Source organism: Cygnus olor, chromosome 7 (assembly GCF_009769625.2).
Source record: "Cygnus olor isolate bCygOlo1 chromosome 7, bCygOlo1.pri.v2, whole genome shotgun sequence".
Classification (NCBI taxonomy): domain Eukaryota; kingdom Metazoa; phylum Chordata; class Aves; order Anseriformes; family Anatidae; genus Cygnus; species Cygnus olor.
This window is the reverse complement of record NC_049175.1, coordinates 22,950,612-22,975,702: the sequence shown is the minus strand read 5'-3', so window position 1 is coordinate 22,975,702 and position 25,091 is coordinate 22,950,612. Positions and strand designations below refer to the sequence as shown.

The 25,091-nt window shown below is 37.1% G+C and overlaps 1 protein-coding gene across 5 annotated transcripts in view; it reads left to right on the top strand.

Moving 5' to 3' along the window:
- The window catches only part of LOC121073113 (gamma-aminobutyric acid receptor subunit pi-like), a 47,027-nt gene extending 25,288 nt beyond the window's left edge, over window positions 1–21,739 (top strand). For all 5 annotated transcript variants that reach the window (XM_040563754.1, XM_040563756.1, XM_040563758.1 and 2 more), the window contains 5 exons: window positions 52–134; window positions 4,549–4,686; window positions 14,352–14,504; window positions 15,368–15,561; window positions 21,077–21,739. In XM_040563754.1, the coding sequence (XP_040419688.1) occupies window positions 52–134; window positions 4,549–4,686; window positions 14,352–14,504; window positions 15,368–15,561; window positions 21,077–21,388 (880 nt within the window). In that variant the 3' untranslated portion in view covers window positions 21,389–21,739. The remainder of the gene's footprint in view (window positions 1–51; window positions 135–4,548; window positions 4,687–14,351; window positions 14,505–15,367; window positions 15,562–21,076) is intronic.
- Window positions 21,740–25,091: the final 3,352 nt, after the last annotated feature.

Sequence of the window (25,091 nt, the reverse complement as noted above, 5' to 3'; positions counted from 1 at the left end):
CTGATGAACAATTTTATCCCATTAATAATCAGCATTACTATGTTTTTCAAGGATCACCACAACTGTTGCGTGCAGCATGGATCTAACCAAATACCCAATGGATAAACAGACATGTACTTTGCAACTGGAAAGCTGTAAGAGAAGTTATTCTTTCTATTTTTATGCAATTAGAAAAATGTCTGATTTTTTTTTCCACAGGCTACTGGCTACTAGATCTATCAAAGAGGCTGGAATATTCAAAAAAAGCCATGTGACAGCACGTTACCACTCTCTGTTGAATTAAAATAGTATTTGTGTACAAAGATAAATTCATAAGGCTTCACCGAAGATAGCATGGCAGTATTGAAAAGCTAATGTTAAATGAAACTATGGAAGATAAATCAGCTGTTTTGCAGGACGTCCTGTAGTTATTCTGTCGGTCTGCAGGGGGAGTTCTTTGAGCAGGATTTTCCAGTAAAGGCAAGAAAATGTTTTTTGACAGATCTGCCTCTTTTCTCTCAGGATATTGTGATTTTTTTTCCCTAAGGCATGATTCCTGTAGGAAAGAAAGAAATTAGAATAATTATTTGTAAGGCATAGAGTTCATATTTAATTAATTTACTGTCTTCATATTGAAAAAAGGTAATTGCATAGACAGTTCTGTTCTGAGATGGGTATAAACAGATCCTTCTATGGCTTAATTCTCTCTGTGCCAGTGCTGTAGGAAAAATGTCATAAATTGAAGGACTGAGACTAAATATTATTTATAGGTTCTGATTTTATCAATGTCCTCATATTTTTCATTAAAATATGTTCCCTAATACATTGTAAACATGGTCACTTTGCAAATACCCAAGTGTGCATGTTTAAAATTAATGCTTTCCTGTTACTCATGTGAATAAGATCCTAGAAAAATATTTTATAATATAATGTAGGAATAATGTGGAAGGACACCTAAGAGATGTCCTACAAGATGAAAAATATTTTCAAATATTTGTCAATATATATTCAAAATGTTCTTTTGGAACTGTTCTTTCCAGTACTTGCTGAGTTTTATTGTTTAGCATTTCAGAAGGGTGTGTGTGTTCCTCATTTTTTGTTGGTAACTAGCAGAAGATGGTTGCAAAGTTTTATTTTAGACTGTAAAACAAAGGGAATCAACCCCCAAATCTTCCTCACACAGCAGTTCCTCTAGAAACAACTGTTTTTTAAGGATAAGATTTGTTTAATGGTAATTTCAATAAGAATTTGGATTCATCTCTAATTTATTTTCCTTTGGAAGAGCATATTGGTAAGTCAAAATACCTGAATTTACATTAAACACATTGCTTAATGAGTCATTTAATATTTACTCTAGTTTCAGAATGAAATATATGTCCCACAGGAATGTGGGGATTTAAAGGAGACAGGATTAAAAAAAAAAAAGAATTCCCTATATAATTAAAAATAAGCTTTGCTCAGAATGATTCCATCTGCTTTTTCAACAGTACACAAGCGTTTGCTGTCCAAGGGGAAGACATGGTAATGTCATCACAAATGCTCCCATGTCATTTGGGTTTAGTGTTGAGGAAAACAGCTAGAAAATGATGATTACACAAAGAAAGAGTATGCCTTTAGCCATGGCCCTTTATCTTCAGTGCACTTCATGCTTTCTTATGGGTATGCTGGAAATGGTGTTTGCTCCCTCATGAGATAAGCAATGTTAATTTATAGGCAAATAAGGACATCATCCTAGAGTACTGCTTGCAAATACCATTATGTGGAATTAAGAATTGTGAATGCGAGCACGCACACACATCCATAAAAGTACTCATAAATAAAATGTAAAAGATGCAGCAAATACTTGAGCTGAAACAAAGTACTAGGTGTTTTATTAAATGTTTACTAACATAAAAACAAGCATGACGTGACATTATCAAGTACTGGCTTTACGCAATAAAACATCCCTCGTGGCCTTTACAACATGCTCTTCCATTACTAATAGTTAATAATGCTATTTGAATTCTACATTCTACACCAATACATCTGAGCCCCAAATTTCTATTGTTTATTTCCCTGTTACTGCATCGCTTTAGGAGATAGTAGGGCACCAGTTAGTGCGGTGGGGGCATTGTCCTCTCTGACATGTGGGAGGAAACGCTGCCAGTCATTTACACTGTGCTGAGGGCATTTTCCTCCCTTTTATTCACACGCAGACCAGTCCAGATACATCTTCATTTTTGGGCCCATCTCTGAAACTTTCTTTTTGAACTCATCCCTTAGCATTTACTCAGTGAAGAGCCATGTGAAGGCACTTAACTTGTGCTTGACAATCAAGGGAAATTAAAATTAGCAACAGAATGATAAAGAAACTCATTTGTATTAGGCATTATGAATGTTTAATCCCAAATTTACTATTCCTGCAGTTAACCCTGTTGATATTAGCTGCTTACATTGTATCAACGTTGATATTAGCTGCTTGCATCATATCAACGAAGCACAGTAATGAGACATTTTGGGCTTGAGGAATTAGTGAGAATGAAAACTCAGTATCATGTAAAAAGAAGAGAGATTACTTGTAAAAGTCAAATAACATAGCTTAAGAATCTCGTTCATATAATTTTTTAAACATTTTATAATTAGTGAAGTATTAATCCCCGGAATAACATTACGCAGAGGGAGCAATGTGCTATTTAACTTTACTGACTATCTGGAAGACTGCCCCCAAGGAATTTCTTCACAGAGTTCTGGAATTAGTATTTTGAAGGTATTTTCAAATGAAGGATGATCAAAACCTGCTAATTATTCAGCTAACAAAAATACTTTAACATAACCATTTTATTGTGTTTTCCAAAGCAAAAGAACCTCCGTTTGGAGATATACTTGTTATCACCGAGCTGGGCATTGAAATTTCCTCCCATTTCACACTACTTGAAACAATCAATATCTAATAAAAACAAAAAAAAAATACTGTGGTACTCTGTAGTCCTAGACTTTATCTGCAGTTCATTTAGGAGGAGAATAAAATGAATTTGTCTATCATGCATAAAAGCTGCTTTTACAAACCTTTTTATTTTGACCAAGGACCGTGCAACCATTTGTTTATAAGAACGTTATTTTATTTCTCATCTCCCAAGTCTGAGATATTTCCCAGAGTGTAGTCTTAGAGAATCAGAATCTTAGCTTGGACACCTATGCTTTTGGCTTAGTCTTTTAACACAACAGTGTTTTGGCTTTAATTGCTTTAAGTGTGAAAAGGAGAGCAGAGATCCCTGGCCATGATAAATTTTCATAAAACTTCCAGTGATAGAGGAAAAAAAGATATAAAGGATGGTCAGGGAAAGAATTTCCAGGTGAAATTGTCATTTTAATTGGTAAACAGCACATTGTTTCCTTGAAATGAAGTTTCTGAACTCCTGTTTTTCCTACATTAAATGGCTATAAGGAATATTTTTTTTGGATATTGCAAGACCCAAAGCCATTAAATTAAAAGTATTAAAATACTCCTTTTTTATTTTAATGCATCTCTATTTATGTGATTCTAGAATTCTGTTCTTCTTGCAGCATACACCCTTGTGCAATGTATTGCATTATTGTCTCTCAATGTAATTTACTTACAATTGACTGGAGTCTAAAAATAATCATCTACTCGTGGTTCTGTTCCCTAAGCTTAGCTATTAATTTGGACAATAAAAGTCTGTCATATACAAGAATGATTGATCTAAGCAAGCTAAAGGAAAAGATGTTCAAATGTTCCCTGTTAATATGTAAATTACATTAACATAATCTTGAATTAATCATATACACTAGTCTGAAAATTGCCTGCCTTTTAATATAATGGGGAAAAAGTTACAGAGGTATTTTAGCTATGATTGTGACGCATATTGACAGGTGTGTGCGAAATACAGTTGCCTTCTGATAGATGATTTGTGTCCCATCTCAGCTCCTAATTAGCACTTGAAGGTTAAGAGCAAATCTCCCGTGGCCCCTGAAGCGTACCATGCTGTTGAGCCTGCAGAAACACCAGCTTCTAGGCTGATGCCTTTGGGAAGGGTCCAAGCTCCCAAGCCAAAATGCTATCCCAGTGATGTCCCAAGCCTCACTCAGAGTGCAGCTCTGGCACACGAGTCCTCAGCCCTTCATTTCTACTGATGGGAAGACCAAATACACTGTCCGTCATCTGACCGACCAAGAAAGAGCATCCTGGCATGTAACAAAGGGCATGTTCAACATTTAGTCCAAATGCTGTCAGTGCTCTAGTTCCTAAAAATGTGTTTCTTTAAAGCTTTATAGCTTTTGCCTTTAAAATACCATATGGTACTAATCTCTTTTGTTAGTTTGTCATCTATGTGAGAGAAAAAAAAGATATAAAAAAGACCACCTCCAAGCTTTTAAATGATAAGCCTTTGCATATTCAGTCTTTGGGAATTTTCTTGTGAACAAGCATTATGTTCTGCCAGAAAAGTCATTGTTTATGTCTCATTGTACTTTCAGGCACACAAATAAGAAACAGCTGAACCGTAACTGTACTCTACACAAATTAACTATTGTGTAAAATAAACACTTTTGTTGGCTTGTGTATCACTACAGGGGGTTACAACATCAATGATGTCATGTTTTACTGGACGAGAGGAAATGATTCAGTTCGAGGTTTGGACACGCTCCGGCTGGCACAATATACAGTAGAAGACCACTTTACCTCGGTATCTGAAGCGGTATATGAGACAGGTAAAAACACCCTTATAACACTTTCTAGGTAGACTTTGGAATATGGCTCTGGAAACCGAACAGCATTCAGAAGCTAAGCACGATGCTTTCTCTTTGGGTGATACATTTTCATTTTCTATTGGATTGCGTTCTTGAAGCCTTACATGAATCTCTCAGATACTACCAGCAGAGACCCAGCTAATTTAAGGTTGAAAGTTTGTAAGTATTTTCTTGGACAGCGTTATTTTGGAGGCTACATATTGTCTAAAGAACAATGAACAATAAATGCATTACTTATCTGTGTAATGTCAGGAAGAACTCTTTTGAAAGAAGAAGAGCCTGTAAGTTGAGCATATAAATTTGAGTGAGACCATGGACGCTGGGTGCTCAGTTCAGGACAGTTCCCAGCCTTTCTGGGATTTCGACTCTGGTTTTATGTGGCAAAACAAAAGCCTTTCTTTGGCCATGGAAATTTCTGTGAATATGCTGGGTACTCTTAGAACACCAAGAAGTTGTGCTTCGTTGCTAGTGCTTGTAGGGATTGCTCTTTATCTGTGGCAGCCTCTGTCCAGCCTGGTGGGCAGCAGAGTGCAGGTTGCCTGTTGTGTGGTTCTTCTGCCCAGGAAAAGATCTGAAGCGTTTCCACAGACCTGCTGTTCTGCTGATCTTAGAAAACAGCTCTAGAAAGTTTCCCCTCACTGCAGGACTTGACCTCATTAAAGAGTCTGCTCCTGTTTATTATTATTATTATTTTATTTATTTTTTCCCTCTGAAATTTTGACAGGGCTTTCGGAGAGTTCAAGACGTGCCAAACGTGCTTTCTGCTCCTTGAATTGCTCTTAAGTCCTTCATTGCTATTCTTCACTGCATATTCAGTTTCTCTTCTGCCCAAGCGAACATACCAAGGAGAATAAGCAAGGGGAATATTTAAATGAGGACACACACATCCTTCAAAGCTGTAGTTTCACCAGATTGTATGCTACTAAGTCTGAATCACTGACATATCATTCTGGTATTCCATTGTTGGGTATTTCTACTTTACCAATACAACCCAGAGAAACTTCATGGTCTGATTTCAGGCATTAATTCGGGCTGAAAGTCAAAGTTCTCTAAATGGATATAAAAGTAGAAAAGAAATACATAAGAGCAGGCTCAGGGATCACAAAGTACCTTGCTACTTATGTAACTGACATCTGCTTGCCTTCCTCCTCTTTATAGCTTCAGGCTAAGCAACATCAGGTTCAATAAAAGGAGAATAAGTCTTTACTGCTGTTCTGCCCAGAAGGGTATTAGAACTTGTTCACCATACAGGAAAGAGAGAGAGGAAAACTGCCTAATTCTTACCACCTTCTGTCACAGAGTCCAGACAGTGCCAGAAAGCCAAAAAGAAGTTATATTTTTACCAGATGGAATAATTTCCAATTACAACTGAAGTGGCATGGTCAGATAAATTGTGCTCTTTTTTCAGTTAATGATGTCGTCTTCTCCTTAGGTTGGCAATAATCATATATATAAAGGCACTTTCTGTTTTAGTATGTCTTAGCATATGCAACTTAATTTGATTAAGATTTCCCACATCTGCTTGTTTCAGTTCTACTGCATAAGAAAGCCACATTATGAAGTGCTATGCAGTATTTTTACATGAAATCTCATAATCCTCTTAATTTTCTACCAAGTCTATGGTTTAGATGCTATTTTCTACAGATTTTTTAGGAAAGCAGTGCCTACTGTAGACCATAATAAATGCAAAAAAGCAAACAAATTATGGAACTATGTAATCAATTTGGAAGGGAAAAATTATATACTTCGGATTCCTTAACATGATTAATAGATATCTGAAAGTGTTTTATAAATAGCAGTTATGATTCACAAGGCTAAAGCTAAAGATGCTACGACACTGCTTTTCTCTAGTATTTCCTAACACAGCAAAAAAAGCAATCGGGATTTGAACTTGAACAGACAGTACAGCTGTTGTGCAAGTGAAATATTGTACAGCGATACAAAGCCCAAGTTCACATGCAGCCACAGACAGAGCCAAGATTAGAATGTGGTCAGCAAAATTCCTGCATAAGCAACTTCAGTAAATTTAAGAAAAGAACATCATGGATTAATCTTGTTTAAAGAACACCGTGTATCGCATAATAGTAATGACATTATTATAATCACATAATAGTAAGTTACTTTGTATAACGTTAACTATGTGGCTGGCTAGAGTTTTGTGTTGATTTTTTTTCTTGACACAGAATAATTTCATTTTGGACATAGGTAAATTCATTGCTAGAACCACTTTCTGCAGGTCTTTAACTATAATCCTTATTCTGCAGACACTGATACACACTCTCTTGGACCCCAAAACCAAGTACGTGCATCAGTGGCTGCTGGGTTTTTATTTTAGCTGTCTAGCCAACACCACCTGAATTCTCAGAGTAATAAATAGTGATGTAAAAAGATTGCCTTTATTACTGGAAAAACATGAAAGAATTAAAGACTATTACAGTCTAGCTTTTTGTGTAAATAATGATAGAAATAAGGTTCACTTAATCTAATGTCCCAAGATAAGATCATCTATACCAACAGCCAACTTCCTAACAGATGTTTTCAGGAGTAAATTAGACAAACCTCCAAAGTGTCTACTCTTCAGCCTCCCTAGATGATTTTTTTCTGGTGATTATTAAAAGCATATTTTCTTTGTATCTAATCTTGATTTCCCTTGCTGCATTTCAAACCCATTGTGCTCTGCATTGTCTACTGTGGATAAGCAAGACAAATTTCCTGCTATTTTTCAGCAGCACTTTCACCATTTCAAAACAGGTACATCTTCTCTCAGACTAGCACTTTCCCTCTCTTTAATTCATACAAACATTTTTCTAGATCTCATGTCTTTGCTATTGTTCTTCCGTAGACTTTCTCATATCTTTGTTGCTGTGCTCTATCTGCACACAAGCTGGTACCCTGGGTACCCTGTTCCTATCTGATGTCCTCTGTAAATGGAGGGGATTACTTCATGCATTTCCTCTTTATCCATTCCAGGTTGATATTTGCTTTTCTTGCAGAAAATTCCTGTGCGTTGTTGACCTTGTTCAGCTTGCAATTTCGAGCTAGTAATTCCTGTCTGAGTAGTATTTGCCTCTTGTTGAATTGCATCTTCTTTTACTCATGCTGTTTTCTGGTACTTTTTGAGATAACTTTGTACTCTGATTTTTCTCTCCTGTGCAGTAAGGCTGCTTTCTGTTTGGTGTCTCTTAAAAGACACTGTGTATGCCATTGTTTTCGGTACCAAGAAGTTCTGGACACAGGATAGAATCCTGTGTTCCCACTCAATAAATTATTCTATTTTCACAGCAACTGATAGCTCATCAATCTCTATTAATATTGTTAATCAGAGAAAAAGCAGAAAAGGGATTTGATACTTGAGGGTAATTAGCTGCTGATAGCTTTTTTTCTGCTTTGCTGACTGGCGACTTCCTTGCTCTCACTACTGAAGTCCTACTGCCAAATTTTCAGCAGAAGCAAGAGTACTGAGGCTCAGTTTGCTCAGCTTAACACGGAGTACTCAACCCCTGCCCAGAAGCCAGGTAGAGCTTTGTCAGGCAGACCTCCACTCTTAGAAACCATGAAGTCAGCAAGGTGGCACATCCAAACGGTATTATTCTGGCAGAACAGAGGGAAAGAAGAGACGGTAGCATGAAGTCAGCCTCCTGTCCTTGATGCACAATGATAATAAGGCATTTGTCCTCTTGGAAAAGCCTGCAAGGGTAGCTGGCTGCTGTTCCTTGTTTGAAGTCTGTCTGCAGGATTTTTCACGGTCTTTCTCTCCAAATATAGAGACATTACCTTGCTCAGTCCTCATGGACCCTCTGCAGTTCCCCAAGGAGATTTCTTCTTAATCAGCAATCTAACTTTTCTAGGATTTTCAGGTCTTCTTTTTCAAGGTGCAGTACACTGAATAACTTCTGTCATTCACTTTATCAGTTCTTTTATAATCTGTAATTGCTCTCCAATTGCTGTTTCTGATAATTTTGTCTTTGACATACAGGTCTTAAAAACAATCCCAGAACTGTATTCAGTATAATCTTATCTGGGGACCTCAGCTAAGATTCAAGCAGTTACATATGCATATGTATCTGTTACCATGTATGTTCAACTTGCCTATCTGAGCTCTTCGCTCAGATAATCACTCTTTCTAAGTAAGCCTTTCCACTTGAGTTGATGTACAGAAATTTTCCATCATTAGTTCTTTTTGCGATATTTCTGCAATGCTTCACAGTATTTACCAAAGCTAGAACTGTTTAGAATGAAAACAGTTTTGGAAAATGCACTAAGAAAGTTACAGTAACAAAAAAGCATGTGGAAAGGCAATGAACTGGATGAATATTGAAGACACTAGTAAGCTAGTAAGAGGCTTTTTTTTTTTTTTATTAACTTCTGGAAAGTTCTTTGTAGTACAGACAGAAATACACACAAACACATAGAAAACTTCCTGCGGCATAATTGTCTTTGTAAGTTTTATTTTATTTTTTAATTTTTTTTTACAGGTAAGCTAAATAGACATGCATATTTGCACACAGCTACTACATGAAAGAATATGTTTCCTTCTTAGGAAACTTGAATTTCAAGCTCAATTTTTGTAAAGCATTTTTGTGAAGTTGAAACACATGCTGAGAAGCCCATCCTGATCTTTCATTTCCTTTTGTTCACCTCTGAAGAACAAATAGGAAAGGAAGTACTTTACAAGATCCTGACTGTGAAGAACAGAAGACTATGATTGTTTTTTGAAGGAGGGACAAAGGAGTTGTGATATTACCCATGTATATTGATACCGTTAGCATCTTACGAGTCAGATAAGTTGCATTACAGTTGCACAACTTGTTGGGTAATAATGGAAACAGTACTATTTCCTAAGATATATTTTTGTTATAAACGAGTAAAAAAAATTGCATAATGAAAACTACAATTTCAGCACATAGGTGCTCTCTTGTACTGTCCCCTTAAAAGGTGAAAGCAGAGAAGAAAGTGATACATTGGTAGAGTTATACTGATGCGCTTGTGTGAGATGTACATCACACATTTTATCTGGCACCCAAGGGGTTGGTATACATATTTCATGATAGGGAAGAATGTACTCTTTGTGCCTGACTGCACACCCCTGTGCAGGGTACCAAAGTGCTTCTTCTTACATAAAGAGTGATGTGGAGCTTGCTTTTACTGGAGTAGAGTTCATCAAGTCCATAAGAAGTAACTGTGGGAAGATACTCATAAATTAAAATGGGGATGCTGTCTGTAGAGCATCAGTCCTTCCTTCAGGCTCCCCTGCTGTGACTGTCTGCTGCTTTGGGGGGGGAGCAGAAAGTGCAGGGAGGCAGCATTCTGCCATCAGCCAGGAGCAGACACCCTAGAAAAATGATTTTGAAATGATTTTGGCATATCTAAAAAATGGATGATCTAGAGTGATAAGGAAGCCTGTGGGGTTTTTTTGTTTTGTTTTTAGGTTTATTTCTCACTGTCTATTTCTCAGTCAGTGCAGTAATAGTGTTGTTAAAAGCATTGGTATTATGGCAAGATCTAACAGTGTCAGGTGGGCAGTGCTGTAAATTAGAATATTGTTTTAGAAGTGAAAGCCAAAAGCCAAATTATAAGAGAAATAAGCTGTGTTTTCTTGCATTCAGAAAAATCTGCCTTAGACTTAGACCTATACCTGTTCAGCTAATGGGAAAGAAACTGGTATAATTTTTATGACACTAAACCAGAAGTAGTCAGCTAGAACCACCTGAAATTTGATTTTGTTCAATTCTTTCCATTTTCTAGGGTGCTCTTTTTTAAAGCAGTAGAGAGAATTGGGAGTATATATGGAGACTGTAGTCTGCTATCTGGATTTGTACTTCATCTGTCAGCTAGAGCTACTGTCTAGTTTTGTACTTCTGCCCTCTAGTAAATTCTATAAAGCCACTCAGCTTAATCTTCTTTCACTGTTGGGTAACCAGAGTAGGATTACCTCACCTTTTGGCAGGTTAAGAATAGGTATATTGACAGCCATTCAGGTTCAGCTCATATTTGACAATCTATTAAACACAGTGATTTGATACTTTGGTAAGTGCTAAATCTGTGCCTTCATTGCAGAATTAACTATCTGCACAGAGATTATTTCCATCACATTATCAAATTTAAATTGGAGCACTCACACACTGAGGTGACATCCATCATGGGCCAAAAACTTGAATAAAAAACCATCGTCTTACTTTAATGCAAAGATTTTGTTCTCGGTATCACTCAAGCAAGGGACAGGCTTGACAGTTTTCAGGAGTTAACTTTAGTAAAGGCAGGATTAAGATTGCATGCACCTGTTTCACTTTTGATCTGATTTATAGCAGCACAGTCTTGGATGTGCAAGTGAAAGCCAATGAGATAAGGTAGTTGTGCATCATTACTATCATATGCAATGCACATAACAGTAGTAGCAAATCTGTTTCTTTTTAAACATAACTTTTGATACATGTGGAGTGTAGAGGTAAAAAAGACTGTAGTAGTTCCTTATCTTTATTTTATCTCATTGCTCATTTGTTTAGGATGCTACACATGCTTTACATACTGTTTTTTGCCTCTTTTTCCTTTGGTTTATTATGGGAGGAGTTCATATGAATTCTATATGTAGGTTTCTTCAAAATTTCCATTATAAAAGCTCTTCTGAGCTCTTTAGAGAAATGCTGACACCATTATTATCATGTCCATGATGTGTCTTTGGATTCTGGCAAGCAGAAAGCCTTAAGGTTAGAGAAATGCCTTTTCTTTGTTCCCTGAAAATCACTCAGCTGTAAGCTGTTATATCTCTATTTTTCTTTGTTGTTCACATTGCTTGAGAAATTTCCGGCATCAGGAGAAATTACACGAAAGAACACAGGAACACTCAAAAGGCTTGTCCATGCTTGGAATTACAGCAAAATGTCAAAGTGTGAATTTCAAGTTCGGTATTTTGAACTAACTTCCCATATACACATTTGGCTTTTACACTAAGCTGAATGGAGAGACAGATGTAGGGAGCTAACCAGGAGAAGATGGTGCTGTATGACTATTCTGTATTGACTATTTCAGAGTTTTTCCTCCTGGAGGAAGTCTCTGTGGCTGAACCACAGTCACTCCAAGTGCTTGTGGAACTCTGCAAGGAGTGCTGTCCAATCCCTTCACCCCATTTACTGGGTACATGGCACCACATCCTTCCCTGGGGTTTGCACAGAAAGACAAGACTTTTGTAGAGGACTCAATTCCCTGCTGATGGATTACATCCTTTGCATTCCCACGCCAGCTCTGGGCTGACACCCTTCCCTCACTTGCAGTGGCCATGCCATCGTCCTTTGTGTACTAGCTGCCAATATGCTGCAGTTAGGACAGTTGGGGTTACAAACTCTGCAGAGAAAATCTTTCTCTTTAGAAATATCTCTTGATTTCTAGTTAAATAGAAGCTTATTAATAACATTCTTAACAGTTTTTATGTAGGTTTCGAATGCTTGCTATTGGACAGTAGAAAGTCACAGATTTACAGTTGCCTGTACAAACTTAATTCTCTTTCCCTAAACATGCTTTATGCTATAGCCTTTTGTTGTACAGACCGAGTGCTTTTCTGTAGCACCAGTGCTTGATTTAGCACAAGGATGAATGCAGACAAAAGCAGAAGTAATGTTGCACAGTTAACAGTTGCACTTCCTAATTTTTGAGTGGTTTACTTTGGTCCACTAAACACTTAAAATCAATTTTGATGGGTGAAAATGAACTTTAAGGAAACAGCTGTATTGGTAAAAATTACAATATCAATAGGTGTACGTTAATTTAATATTCCTCTTTTCACACAAAAATGACAGTAATGGTATAAATAGTCTTTGTACCTCCTGCCTCATGGACGGAGAAGTCTATCTTTGTATCCTTTTTTTCCATCATTAGAAGCTTGTTGAATTTACAAAGGAGAACCCTAAATACAGTGTATTCATACCTTCAGAAGGAGAAAGAATTGCCTACCAAAGGACTGTTTAATCCAGTAATGAAAAGGCAGGGACAACATGACAGAAAGCTGAAGTCAGGTTAAGATTAGAAATTAAACACACATTTTTAATAGATAGAATGATTTTAATCTACGTAACAGATTATTTGATGAATGCTGCTTGTCTTGATATCCTGAGATTAAGTCTAGATGTCCGTGTAAAAGGTGAACTTTATTCCAGACAAAGTGAATGAGTTCAAAATAAGGGGTAATTGGGAAAACTTAATGGCCTGTGATTAAGGTCAGACAACATAATCTAGTAATTCTTTCTGATTTTAGGAAATCTAGCAAATCTTATAGTTCTCTAGGTTCAGTTTATACAACACTTAAAAACTGAATTTTAACTATCCATTTTGTAGTCTGGCAGCAATAAGGCATTTCTTGGTGTCCATTACTTGTACTTCAAGCTTTTGAAAGTGCTTTTCTTTGACTCCATGTCTCGCTGCACACCTGAGGGATACACAAATAGCGTGTCTGTGCACATGATGTTGTTGCTGAAGTGCATTCACTGTGCTGTAATTCCGCCCTGACTCCCAGCACGCAGCACTGCAAACAGACGTACCTCCTGAAGATCGTTTGTTGGAACAATACAGATGAAGCCAAGGCTATCTAACCACAGTACATTCAAGCATTACTTTCTCTTACTGATTATTATATGTTATATTTTATTTTTATATTGTATTATTATTATAGTATTATATATATGATTGAAGTTGTACAAGAATTTTCTTAAAAGAATGTTGTTAAACATACTTAATCTTGAACTTCAGAATAAAAAGTCTGTTCTGCTCATTAAATTAGTAAAAAGCAAGCTTTTGCCTTAGATCTGTTGGACAGGTAGCAATTTGAGATCCTACACTTCTGTTGCCCCAGCATAGCTAAATTTTGCTCAGTTAGTGTGCTGGAATTCAAATTCAGACTTTGCTTACCAGTGTGCTGTTCCCTAATGAAACCTGATTCTGTCTTTGGCTCTGTGGGCCTGAACTTTCATCTTCTGGCAGTCACTCTATTAAAAGTGCCACAGCACTGTGATAACAGTGACACTGCTTAGAACAATGCAAACGCTGCACTGCTCTAATGTAAAGAAAAAATACTGAAGATGCAAAACCACTGATTGTTTTCAAGTGGAATATGAGAGTTAGGTCAGTAGTACTAGGGAAAGTACCTGTCATCCACATCTGGAGCAACAGTAAATGAAATGAAAATCAAAATAAACCAGATCTGTGAGGCAGTTAAAGATAAAGACTCATGCTAACTGTATGATGCTATGAATGTTATTATGCTAGTTTATATAGTAGCTCATAGAGGTAATTTTTGTTAATAAGCATAGCTAAATACATAGGTGATTTGAAATTTCCTTGCCTTTCCATGCATTGATGGATTTATTCTTTCCACACTAACCCCCTCTAAATTTCTAATTCAAGATGTTTTTAATGAAGCTCTGGATATGAAGTGACTAGATATCACATATATGGATTTTTTCCCTTCAGTTCAATGTAGAATCTTCATGTTAGAATTTTTCAGCACAATGTTTAATTTTTTCAAGCTTATTTGTTAAGCTTTTATTGCATAGCAATGTGCAAAAATCATACTGGTTGATAATTTAAAGAACTTTTTGTGAATTGTACCTTCAAAATATTTTTTCCTGCTCTTTTCACAGGACGTTACCCAAAACTAGTGTTTCACTTTGAACTCAAGAGAAACATCTTATATTTCATACTAGAGACATACGTACCATCAATCCTCCTGGTTGTGCTCTCCTGGGTATCATTTTGGATAAGCCAGTCATCGGTTCCAGCCAGAATCTGCATAGGTGAGAAGCCAATAAAACAAAACAAAACAAGGGTTGGAGCATTAAGATGCTTGTTTTATTGCGCGTACATGGCATCCGTTTCCAAAAGGTGCAAACGCTTCTGAGTTTTATGGAATTACTTTTCTAGTTTGCCATCTGCAGCACATCATGCAAATTCTTCTTGAAGCCTTGCTATTATTTAACAAAGTAAATGTCCTTGGTAGTGATGGGAGACTTGGAGACAGGAGAAGCTACTGGAAGGAGAGGAAAAAACAGTCGTTTTGGAAATCATTTCAAAATATTCAAACGCATGCTATGTACAGACAGAATTATGAGGCTTTTGTGAGGGTGAATGATACATACTAATTAACACAGGAATAATAAGAGAATTATGAGATTAAATATAATTAATTTCAAATAAAGGAGATTCTGAAAGGGAAAAATGCAAATCAGTTCTGATCAGACTGCAGGTGGGGTAGGAAAAACACTTCTATAGAATAGCAAAGAAAAGATTTCACATCAAATGAGGCTGGTGGACAACTACACTGAGAAAAATGATATCTGAACGTTTTAAAGGAAGCATTTGCATTGCATTGCAATGATGATGAGTTAATAATATACATTCTAAAGCATGAAAATCTCTTCCATTTTAATTTCCAGTTTTCTCAGCTTTCCAAACATTTTTCTTGAGTATTTTCAAGCATTTAACTTCAGAATCGCAAGTGCATTTAGAAGTCTCCTTTTCAAAACATGCCCTTTTAAATTCTGTGGTGTACTAGGTGTTCATGAAGATCAGGAAGAAGACTATCCTGGTTTCCCAAATGCATTGGAGGGCCTCATTGCTGTCCTCGTTTTATCAGAATTTATATTTTTGTGTTCCACAGGTGTTACCACTGTCCTAACTATGACAACGCTGATGATGGGAGCCAGGACTTCACTCCCAAATGCTAATTGCTTTATTAAGGCAATTGATGTGTACCTCGGTATCTGTTTCAGTTTCATCTTTGGAGCGTTGTTAGAATATGCTGTGGCTCATTTCTGCACTCTGCATCGACCCAGCTCAAAGGAACTTCCGAAGGTATTTTAATTCTTCACTTGTTGACCTACATAGTAGACTTCAATTATATCTGCTAAAAAGAATAAGTTATCTTATTTAGCATTAATGGTAAATGTATTTAAAGAATTTTGTATTTTAGAATAATGACAGTGATAAAATAACTCAAGAAAAAAGGAAAAGGATTTGTACTCCTGGAACTTTTTGGAAGAGATCAAACAAACTAAAACACCAGTGTGCTAGATGTATCACAAAAATCAGGCACCCACCTTCTCACAAGCAATGGCATACACTTTCTTACAGTTCAAAAATTAGACTGAGCAAGGCGGCTTGATCTTACTGCTGTACAGCAAAAGCAAACAAACAGAGTTTTATCATCTACCATTTAGGAAACCTTCTGCATATTGCATGATACGTGAATCAGCTTACTAGCAGACAGCTTCATGTCTTAGGTATATCAGGTCCCTATAGCCTTCCACCTAGACCTTCTTTCTGAACAGCTGCAACTGAAGCTCAGACTTCACTTTCTGTTCTGGGTCATTATTATAGCAATGTTTTTTTGCTGATCTAATGAGCTTCCTAGAACGGTGAGATATTGTGAAATAGACTTAGAATAAAAAAGGATCAAATCAACATAGGCATTTTTGAGTCTGGTGGTTGTCATCTTGCTAAAATAATCAGGACAGTTTCATGAAGAAATCCTGTTATATCCTCCATCTTCAGTGTTTGGCAGTGAAAACAAAGTCATGAGAAAGTTGGAAGGTGAGTGTCTTAAAGCTTTTAATTATGGAACTGAGTCTAATACGCGTGACAAAAAAGAAAATTTAAAGCAGTTTACGAATTTTCTAGACAAAGATAAAGACGTGAATTTTTTGGTAAAGCATGAAAAATGAGAATATGAGGAAAAAAATACAGGAAGATGTTTGGTTGAGTGCTGTACAGTTAAATGGCCAGAAGAAAGATTAACAATTTAAGCAATACTAGAACAGAGCATTGCAAATGCCTAAACAAAGCTCCTCAATAGGTTCAAGAAACAGGTTACTGTCATTTAAGCAAAGCTTAAAAACAATGAAGATCAGCTGAAGTGTGTTTGTTTACGCCTAGATAGTTCAACAACTAATATGGGATTTTGGCTGTGTGAATGTGAGATGAGTTTTGTAAATGCACAGGACTATGTTCAAACAAAGCTGCCATCAGATCTAGGTGTGTGAAGAAGGTTTGAAAAAGGGCCACAAAGGTGAGCCACCCAGTGGGTTTTAAAAGTCATACTCTAACTGGGGAATGTCTACAAATGGGCAAATACTGGTTCTGACTAAGGATTTGAGTGGGAAGCCTGAAGGTCATTTTTCCTGGCAAGATAGCATCAGTGACAATTCCCTCTGAGCATATCCATCTTGTGAAGTAAATGGTTGTCATTTGCTCATAGAGTGGAAAAAAAGAAAAAAGAAAGCTTATTGGAGGTAAGAAAGCCAAGTGCTTTGGTGCTTGGGTGATTAAGCATTTTCAGATCTGTGAAGGGCATTTATGACTGCCCTTGCCTTTGCATACCTGTGTCAGCTTCCCTTTCATATGGGGCACTGGCACTAGTGCTTGCAGGTGGAGCAGACGTGAGAACTCATGGAATTAGGTGGAGTTACAGCCCTATATAAGGAAGGAAGACTTAAGGTGCAGTTTTGTGATAGACTTAATGACTGAAAGGGGTGATCTGTTACTTTAGGCGTGTTTCCTGCCTTCTTGTGCATCAGGGGCGAGCAAGTCCAACTCACTGCTTGCCCACACAAACACAAGCATAGGGAAGAGACAGTTGGTGGGTCCTAGATCAAATCAAGACTTCTTAGAATAAGGAAAATGCCTGTCATGTCTTTCTTGTACTGTAGCCAAGGAGATGAGCACTGCTTACTGAGCAGGATGCCATATAGAGCACACCTGGCTTCTGTTTGTCATTTCACAGTGAAAAACAAAATATCACAAGGACAGAAGTACTAGCTATAATGTCATGTCACTGTCTAGCAGGCACTTAACAAATTTCAGTGTGATTATTGTCACCACAAATGTGTTCTCCTCATTATCATGTGCTCTTGTGGACATAGGGTAATTAGAAATCTCACTTCTCAGTTTGTTATTCTCATGCGAGCTGATATAATGTTTGCACTCAGAATTATGTAAATAAGTTTAGGGGGTGAATTGAAAATGTAAACCTCTGCCTTGTATAGGAATTAGTTGCACTGCTTTCTGCTTTGTTCTTTAAAGCACTTGGGCACTGGCATATGAAGTTCTTTTGAGACCTTTGTGATCTCCAGTTTGTAGTAAAAACTGGTGAAACAGCTCATCATATCCATGCTCTTACAGTGTTTCACATTATGTGAAGCAGTACCCACAGAGCTTCAAAACGAATGGCAAAAGCAGGGGAACCACCTGCTAAAAGGTCAGATAAAGTGTGCCATTCATGTGAACTGCATGAGTTTCTCTTCTTTTATACACAGGTGTGAATTGTGCCCTTCTATAAAGCAGAGAAATCATTCTCGGACTTCATCTGTCTTTCACCTAAACCTCTTCCTTTGGGGCAGAAAGGGGAAAAGATTGAAAATTGAAAATTAGGTTACAAGGGCAGTGTTGTGCATACTTGGCATTTCTGTGCCAACATTGTGTGCTCTGTATGAACACTTCAAGAAGCTCCAGGTGTGCAACACTCCTGGTTGAGATATTTTTAATCTTGAGCATCTATTCAATGCATTCAATGGCAGTAACAACTTTTCTTGATTCTGCTGGCTGTTAGATGTCAACAAGTACTTCAGTGAGCATAACCAGCAGCCACAGCAGCATGTCCCCTGTAGTGTCAGAAGATGTACAGTACCTTTCCTATATGTTATCAATTTTGTGTCCAAACAGAGCCCTTCTTAGTGCCAGCTGCCATTTTCTCATTGACAGTTGGAATCCAGAGAAGTCTTAGTAGTGTGACATTTAAAATTAGAGTCACAGTTGAACTCTTGTAATGCTTTTTTTTAATAATGTGAAACATCTTAATCTGTCATCATATTCATTTCTCCATAATGAGTTTGAAAAGTCCCTTCATAGTGCCAGTTTATAAGATTGTAGTTTTTTTTATAAACTAGTGTTTGTGGCTGTTCTTGAGATTAACTTTCCCCTTTTTAAGCCATGCGATCCAGCACTTTTAGTGTAAATACATCTCTGTTAAGCGAGAACCCTGCCTTGCAACACCACAAGCAGAATTGAATACATATGAACCACATACAGTATTTGCTGCCGAAATTATAAATGTCACTTAGGGAGTAGAAAGGAGTTAAGAACAGCCTAATAACGCATCAGCCTCCTGCGGATTGTTCACATGTGGTTGTGTGAAAAGAAAAATGGTATGCACGCAATGTCCTTTCACGCTCTGCAGTACAACTAATTCTGTACCAACGTTTAGCCAGCCCTACCTGAGAGACAAATAGACTTTTATCTAGAAGAATGCCCTAAATCCAGCCATTTTTGAAGTATAGATGTTCTTCTCTTTTTCCCTTTCTGAAAAATGAGAGAACTGGAAAAAAAAGTCAGGATTCTTCTGACGGGTTCCTTTATTTTATTCACTTTTGAAGCGCCAAATGCCTTCGTTAGGCGATAGCCTGGGCACTGTGTTTGAAGCAGTGGGGGCTCCCCTGCCAGCCCTGGTGCTCTCCTCGGCCAGGGGAGCTTTCTGAAACAGGAGAGCCAGGTATTTCTAACAGAGCTGGGCTCCACAGAAAACTCTGGGTTTGAGTTTTAGTACTAGCCCGGGAATTGTTTAAGGTTTGGACCGGAGTTTTGTGGATTGATCCTCTGTGTGCTTTACAGGCAGATTTTTGTCCTGGCCTTTGGTTTCACAGTTCTCACAGAGCTGCAGGAGGCTAGGTGGGGGGTGAGTAAGTTTTTGTAGTCAGTATATTTTTAAGGATGTCACATTGTGATGAACTATGATTATCTCTCTCAAATAAAATATACTAGACTTTTTTTTTTTCAAATTGAAAATGGAAAGCAATAATAATCCCTTTTTCTATCTCCATCTGTCTTGCTTCACTGACTCACAGCTGTCTGAGGACACTGTCCAGACTCCACTTTAATTTTCAAGGACGTTACTAATTTAGATGAAGAAAGGCCCAAGAACCAGGCTGTTTGCAAGTACCCTGGGCAGAAGAACCATTCTGCACCAGCATGGTGATCTGTCAGGTGGCTTAATGAGCATTCATTGTCTTTATTAGCTGTATTATTTCTAAATGAGCTTTAGTGTGGCTATACATAGGGTTGTACCTATTAACTTTTCTAAAGTTTGTCCTTGTTTAATCTAGTTATTTCCATGATGCAAATGGAAAAGTGAATTGGTCAGAGGAAAGAGATTCTGAATTCTACATTTCACAAGCAAATTTTTAGCCTCTTCTTGTTTTCTTGCCACTCACTGATGTGGAAGGTAATAAAAGCATCAGAAGACATGTAAAGTTAGGTATAGAACTGCCTCAATTAAGACAACTCCCCCTTCAAACTTTTCAAAATTAGGTTTAGGTTAGATACAAATCTGGAGCCAAACTTTGTGGCTTGGATCTGCTGGTATCTGCAATATCCCAAACCAGAGTTAAGACCCCAGAACTTTCAAGAAAGTTTGCTTAGAGCTGATGTCTAATCCCATGTCCTTTGAGTCAGTGGCAGAAAACCTGCTGACTTCAAAGGGTGAAGGTTTCATACATGAACTTCATGGCTCTGAGCCATTTCTAATCAAAGAAACAAAACCCACCAGAAGGCTTATACAACATTCTCCACAGGGCTGTCTTGATGCAGTGAAGCACATAAAAATGTGCTTAATCTTAGCATAACTTTGAACTTAAAGCATGGGTTTCAGTACTTGAAACAAAGTGGTATGTACTATTTAGTACTGAATTAGTTGTGCAGCTTATGCCTCTTTATGATCGTCTTTTTTTTTAATTGCATTTTGTTTTATTATTTTAACTAATTCTTTTTTCATCATGAAGCACAAGGAATAGAGCAGCCAGCTTTGCAGAAGGCATTTTGTAGTCTGGGGTGCTTGATTTGGGCTGCAACCAGCTTCACTAACTGGTCTGGTAACTCCCTCTACTCCATCTGCCAGCTGGGGCTCTGCTTTACTCACTTTGTAGACATTACCTTTTGCGAGAGTTTCCCCTGAGCTGAAGACAGCTTACTTTTTTTTTTTTTTTTTTTTTTTTTTTTTTTTTTTTTTGCATTTTGTGGATTTGCTGCTGTCTTAGATAAAGCTTAGTGTGCCATATTTGAGCACATTCAGCTTTGCTCTGCAGCCCTGTGAAAGCTTCTTTGGTAAGCTATTGTGTAAATTGGTGTGTTTTACTTGTATACAGAGGCTCTGAAAACTGAAAGGAGCTGTCTGGTGCCTGTGGATGCTCGCCCTTGGAATCATGGAGCTGAACCACAGGAAGAGTTGTAGGAAAAATCCTATTATTTGCTTCACTTCTAAAGTAAATAGGCAATGAAATGTGCACTTAGGTTCCTGCTGTGCTGTTTTGTTTCCAATCAGGATGAGGATGAAGAGGCTGAAGAAGAAAGGAATGGAGTCCTGGCAGCAGTTGCTAACAGTTGCAGCGCCTCTGACAATGTGAACAAAATTGATTCAAACAAGAGCAGCAAAACCAGCATCAATGGCAAAAAGGAGAGAAGTAAACACAGTGGATGTAGTTCACCAATGTCAGTAATGAAAAGACTTTTCTGTATCTTTGATTGTTTCCACGTTAAAAATCCTTACCACATAGACAACTATGCCAGATTTTCTTTCCCGTTATCATTCATCATAATTAATGTATTTTATTGGGTATATTATTTGTATTTCTAAATATTTTAAAATTAAAACTGTCATGGTGTAAAGGTTAGAAAGTGGATACAGCAGGGAAGTTGCAGTAGAATGGGAAAGCTGCCTTAGGCTAAAGGGATATGAGGGGACACGCTGTCTTTTCAAGCATTTATGCGAACTTTCTCGTTAACTCGCTTTTCCACTATTAAATGGCTGTCATCTGAAATTGACTTTCCTTTAGCATGCATGTCCCATATTATACTACTAGTCAATGGACATTAAATCCTTTTTAATATTTTAATGGTCAACTTTGTAAAATAAAAGCTATATTATAGTTGTTTCTGAACTGTGTTGAATATGTTGAAAAATAAAGACATTGAAGTGTTGTTTTCCTGATATACTTTCAGTATTCAATGCCATCTAGCTTTATCAATAATAAGTTTTCCAGATTATACATGAAAATGTGTAATTGCAGGTTAAAGTATTTTTGCTTCATAGAAAGAAACAGTTTTGAAAGTGTGGGCTACCAACACCAACCAAACAATATGCGCAAATTTGTAAGACTGCAAATACGTATCGAGACTCTTCCCTAAGTCTTTACACAGAACTCCCATAGGCATCACTGGCTTTTCTGAATACATGCATGGCAGAATATAGAAATGGACTGGAGCTAAGAAAGTTTAGATCCAAAGAATTGTTTTCCCCAAGTAAAGAAAATTTTAGGTGCTGGCCAATCCTTAGTGGAATATGGCCATTGATGCTGAAGTTTGTACTCTGCACTCTGTTCAGTTACAACTGCCTGGGTAACTATTATGCAGAGGAAAATTTGGTATGCTTCATTTTCAGCTTAGCAAATTTTGCTTCAGTCAGTTGCCATTAAAAATTTTGTGTAAAGATGAAAAGCCTTACTTCCTGAACTGACAAGAAAACCCCTGGGTACACAATAACTCTCGATGAGAAAAGGGAAGGTTTTACACAGATAAACTTATGACCCACATTACAGAATGGTTACACCTGATGAAAAATGATCGCAGTCTTTCTGACTGTTGACTTCACTGACAGATGTTACAAAAGTTATTGATCTGGCAACCTGTTTCCTGTACTGCAGTTTGGAAGTTTAGAAGCACGTGTTGCACTTTTTCCTTTACCATAATAAAAGTGCGAGTTGCATGTATATGCAACCTTGGAGGTCCCTTCCAACCCAAGGCATTCTATGATTCTATGTATACGTATAGATGCGTATGTGTGCAACTTAAACTGTGTACTGTGACATTTACGATGATACACAACACTGCATATGTAGAAATACATTAGAAATCCTCCATAACATTAACACTCTTTGACTTAGCTTCTTGGCAGTATGCTGCCTGTGAAGGTAAACACTAATACGAGAAGAAAGAAATTGTAAAATATTAGTGTGAGTTTGATTTGCCCTCCCTTGCAGCAAAATCCATAAAAGGTGTAAGAAACAATATGTATTTTGTACTTTTCTTTAAATCGTTCTGCTATTGCAGATTTAATCTTAAACTTTGTATTCAGAAACAGATTTGTGAGTTTTGCTTTTTGTTTATTTTGGAAATGAGTTGTAAAACTGGATTTTGAGATGTTTTTCCAGTTCTTTCCACCATAAAATTCACAGGAAGCATAAGTAGAGCTCTGAATTTAGTTTCCTAAATTTGAAGTTTACATTGACCCTGAATATTTTTAAATAGCTCATGCATATGGTACAAATTATCTGTTGTGTTAACACTAAATTTAGGATTAACATTTACTACAGTTGTAAAGTAAGCATTGTAGTTTCCAATTAATTTAGAGATAATTCATCTTTCGGTAGTTTCTTAACAGAACAGTAAATTATTATGAAAATATAATCCTTTGTTGAGCTATGTCTTTCAATACCACGATATATATTTTTGGAGATTTTAGACATTTGAAGGTATTAGCCCTTGCTGATTTTTCACTTTGTCAATTATTTGTTGTCTTTCTCAGAGTCAGCTATATTTTAGGTAATTATCATGCAGCCTACTTAGTGGGATGCTGGTAGGGATGTTATGACTGTATCTGAAATATTTCACCTAAATCAAAAGGGACATACTAAAAAATGTTTTGGAACAGGCATTCACTAACTCATAAACCAAGGTGGCACTTCAAATATAGAATTTTTTTTTTAACATACAGTTAAACAACTAAATGCCCTATCTGAACTCTCCAGTCAACACATATTGAAAGCACAAGACAAGGGCATCCCATCCATCTGTTGGTCTGAGTAGCCATATTCAGCACCATGGCCACCTTTATGATCAGTGCAGCAGTAACCTACATAGCTCTGTTCCTTTCATTGCAAGTCTCTTCATTGTGATAGTTATTTTAAAAGAACGGTTGTGTCTTTTGAGGTGGGAAAATGTATTAAAAGAAATAACGTCCCACATTTTCACCCTGCAATTCAAAAATAAATTTAAAAAAGATTAGAGATTAAAGAAAGCATGCATCATAGTAAAGCCAGTGACAGTAGAAGAAATAGAAAGATGTAGACCTTCTGCTTTCCACTAACAGTTCTTGCCAGTGGCATAGTGCAGCAGAGTGCCAAAAACACCACTGGGGTTATAATGTGGAGAGGCTACTGAAGAACTGACGCTACTAGTACAATTCACTTTATGCAGCAGTAGATGGAGCTAATTAACTACTCTTCATGATTGAATGAGCAAACGTAAATGGCAAATGCTAGTTAAGGACTCTAGAGAAAAGCTACTAGAAACTGACATTTGTACTATGGTAACTAGGTCATGTTTTCAGTAACAGATTAATTAAAATCAGACAAAATAGTGTAGTCAGGTAGACTGTTGAGGACTTCTGTTTTTCGCTCTGAAGTTCAGGCTTAAACCCAGAGTGCCATTTCCATCATTTTAGCCCCCTAAATCAGTAACATATTCTGCCAACCTGTGAAGTAACATTGCAACCACAGTATCTTGTGTTTGATGCCTGACTTCTATCCTTAGGTTGAGGTTTTCTCCTGCAGGTTATAATGATTCAAATCAAAGTATTACAGTATCTCAGCGTTTCAAGACAGGCAGACTAGTGGCAGTACCTATGATTTTCTTATCAATATTTAAAAATTCTAAATAAATATTCACAGGTAATTTGCAGGCACACTGCTAAGAGTTGACACAAGCATCAAGTTAATCATAAAAGCCAGTTCAAATCTTTAGGAGAAGTTTCTCTTGAAGATTTTTTTGCTGAAGTTTGCTGGGTTTGCTGAAGTGGTGGGAAATGAATCAGGGGGAATCTTCTGGGCTGATTAAAGATGTCACTGCAAGAACAAGCTCTCTCAACCTGAGTGCTGAAGACTGGGATGGACTCTGCTCACTATAGTAGGGAACTGGGTGCTCAACAGTGTTTGTAGCTGATAGGCTTGACATGAGTTTGAAGACTGTAATGGATTTGCCATTACGTCATATATTACTATATAACTTCATAATTAATACCAGGGTGCAGTTTAATCATATTGCCAGTTTCAGCTTTTTATCAGTTTTCATCTGGAGCCATTTTTCTTTCCTAGTCTCATCTAGCAATCAAACTTTCCGTCCTCAGAGAGAGAAGGATTTTAGGGGTATTTCAGTCTCCTGATGTGAATTTACTCATATAATTTGGGTTCTGTGTTTGCTTTCAAACTGGAATGGACTCTATTTTCCTATTCCAGATGAAATACAGTTAAAGCTTCAGAAGACAAAAAAAAAAAAAATTAGCA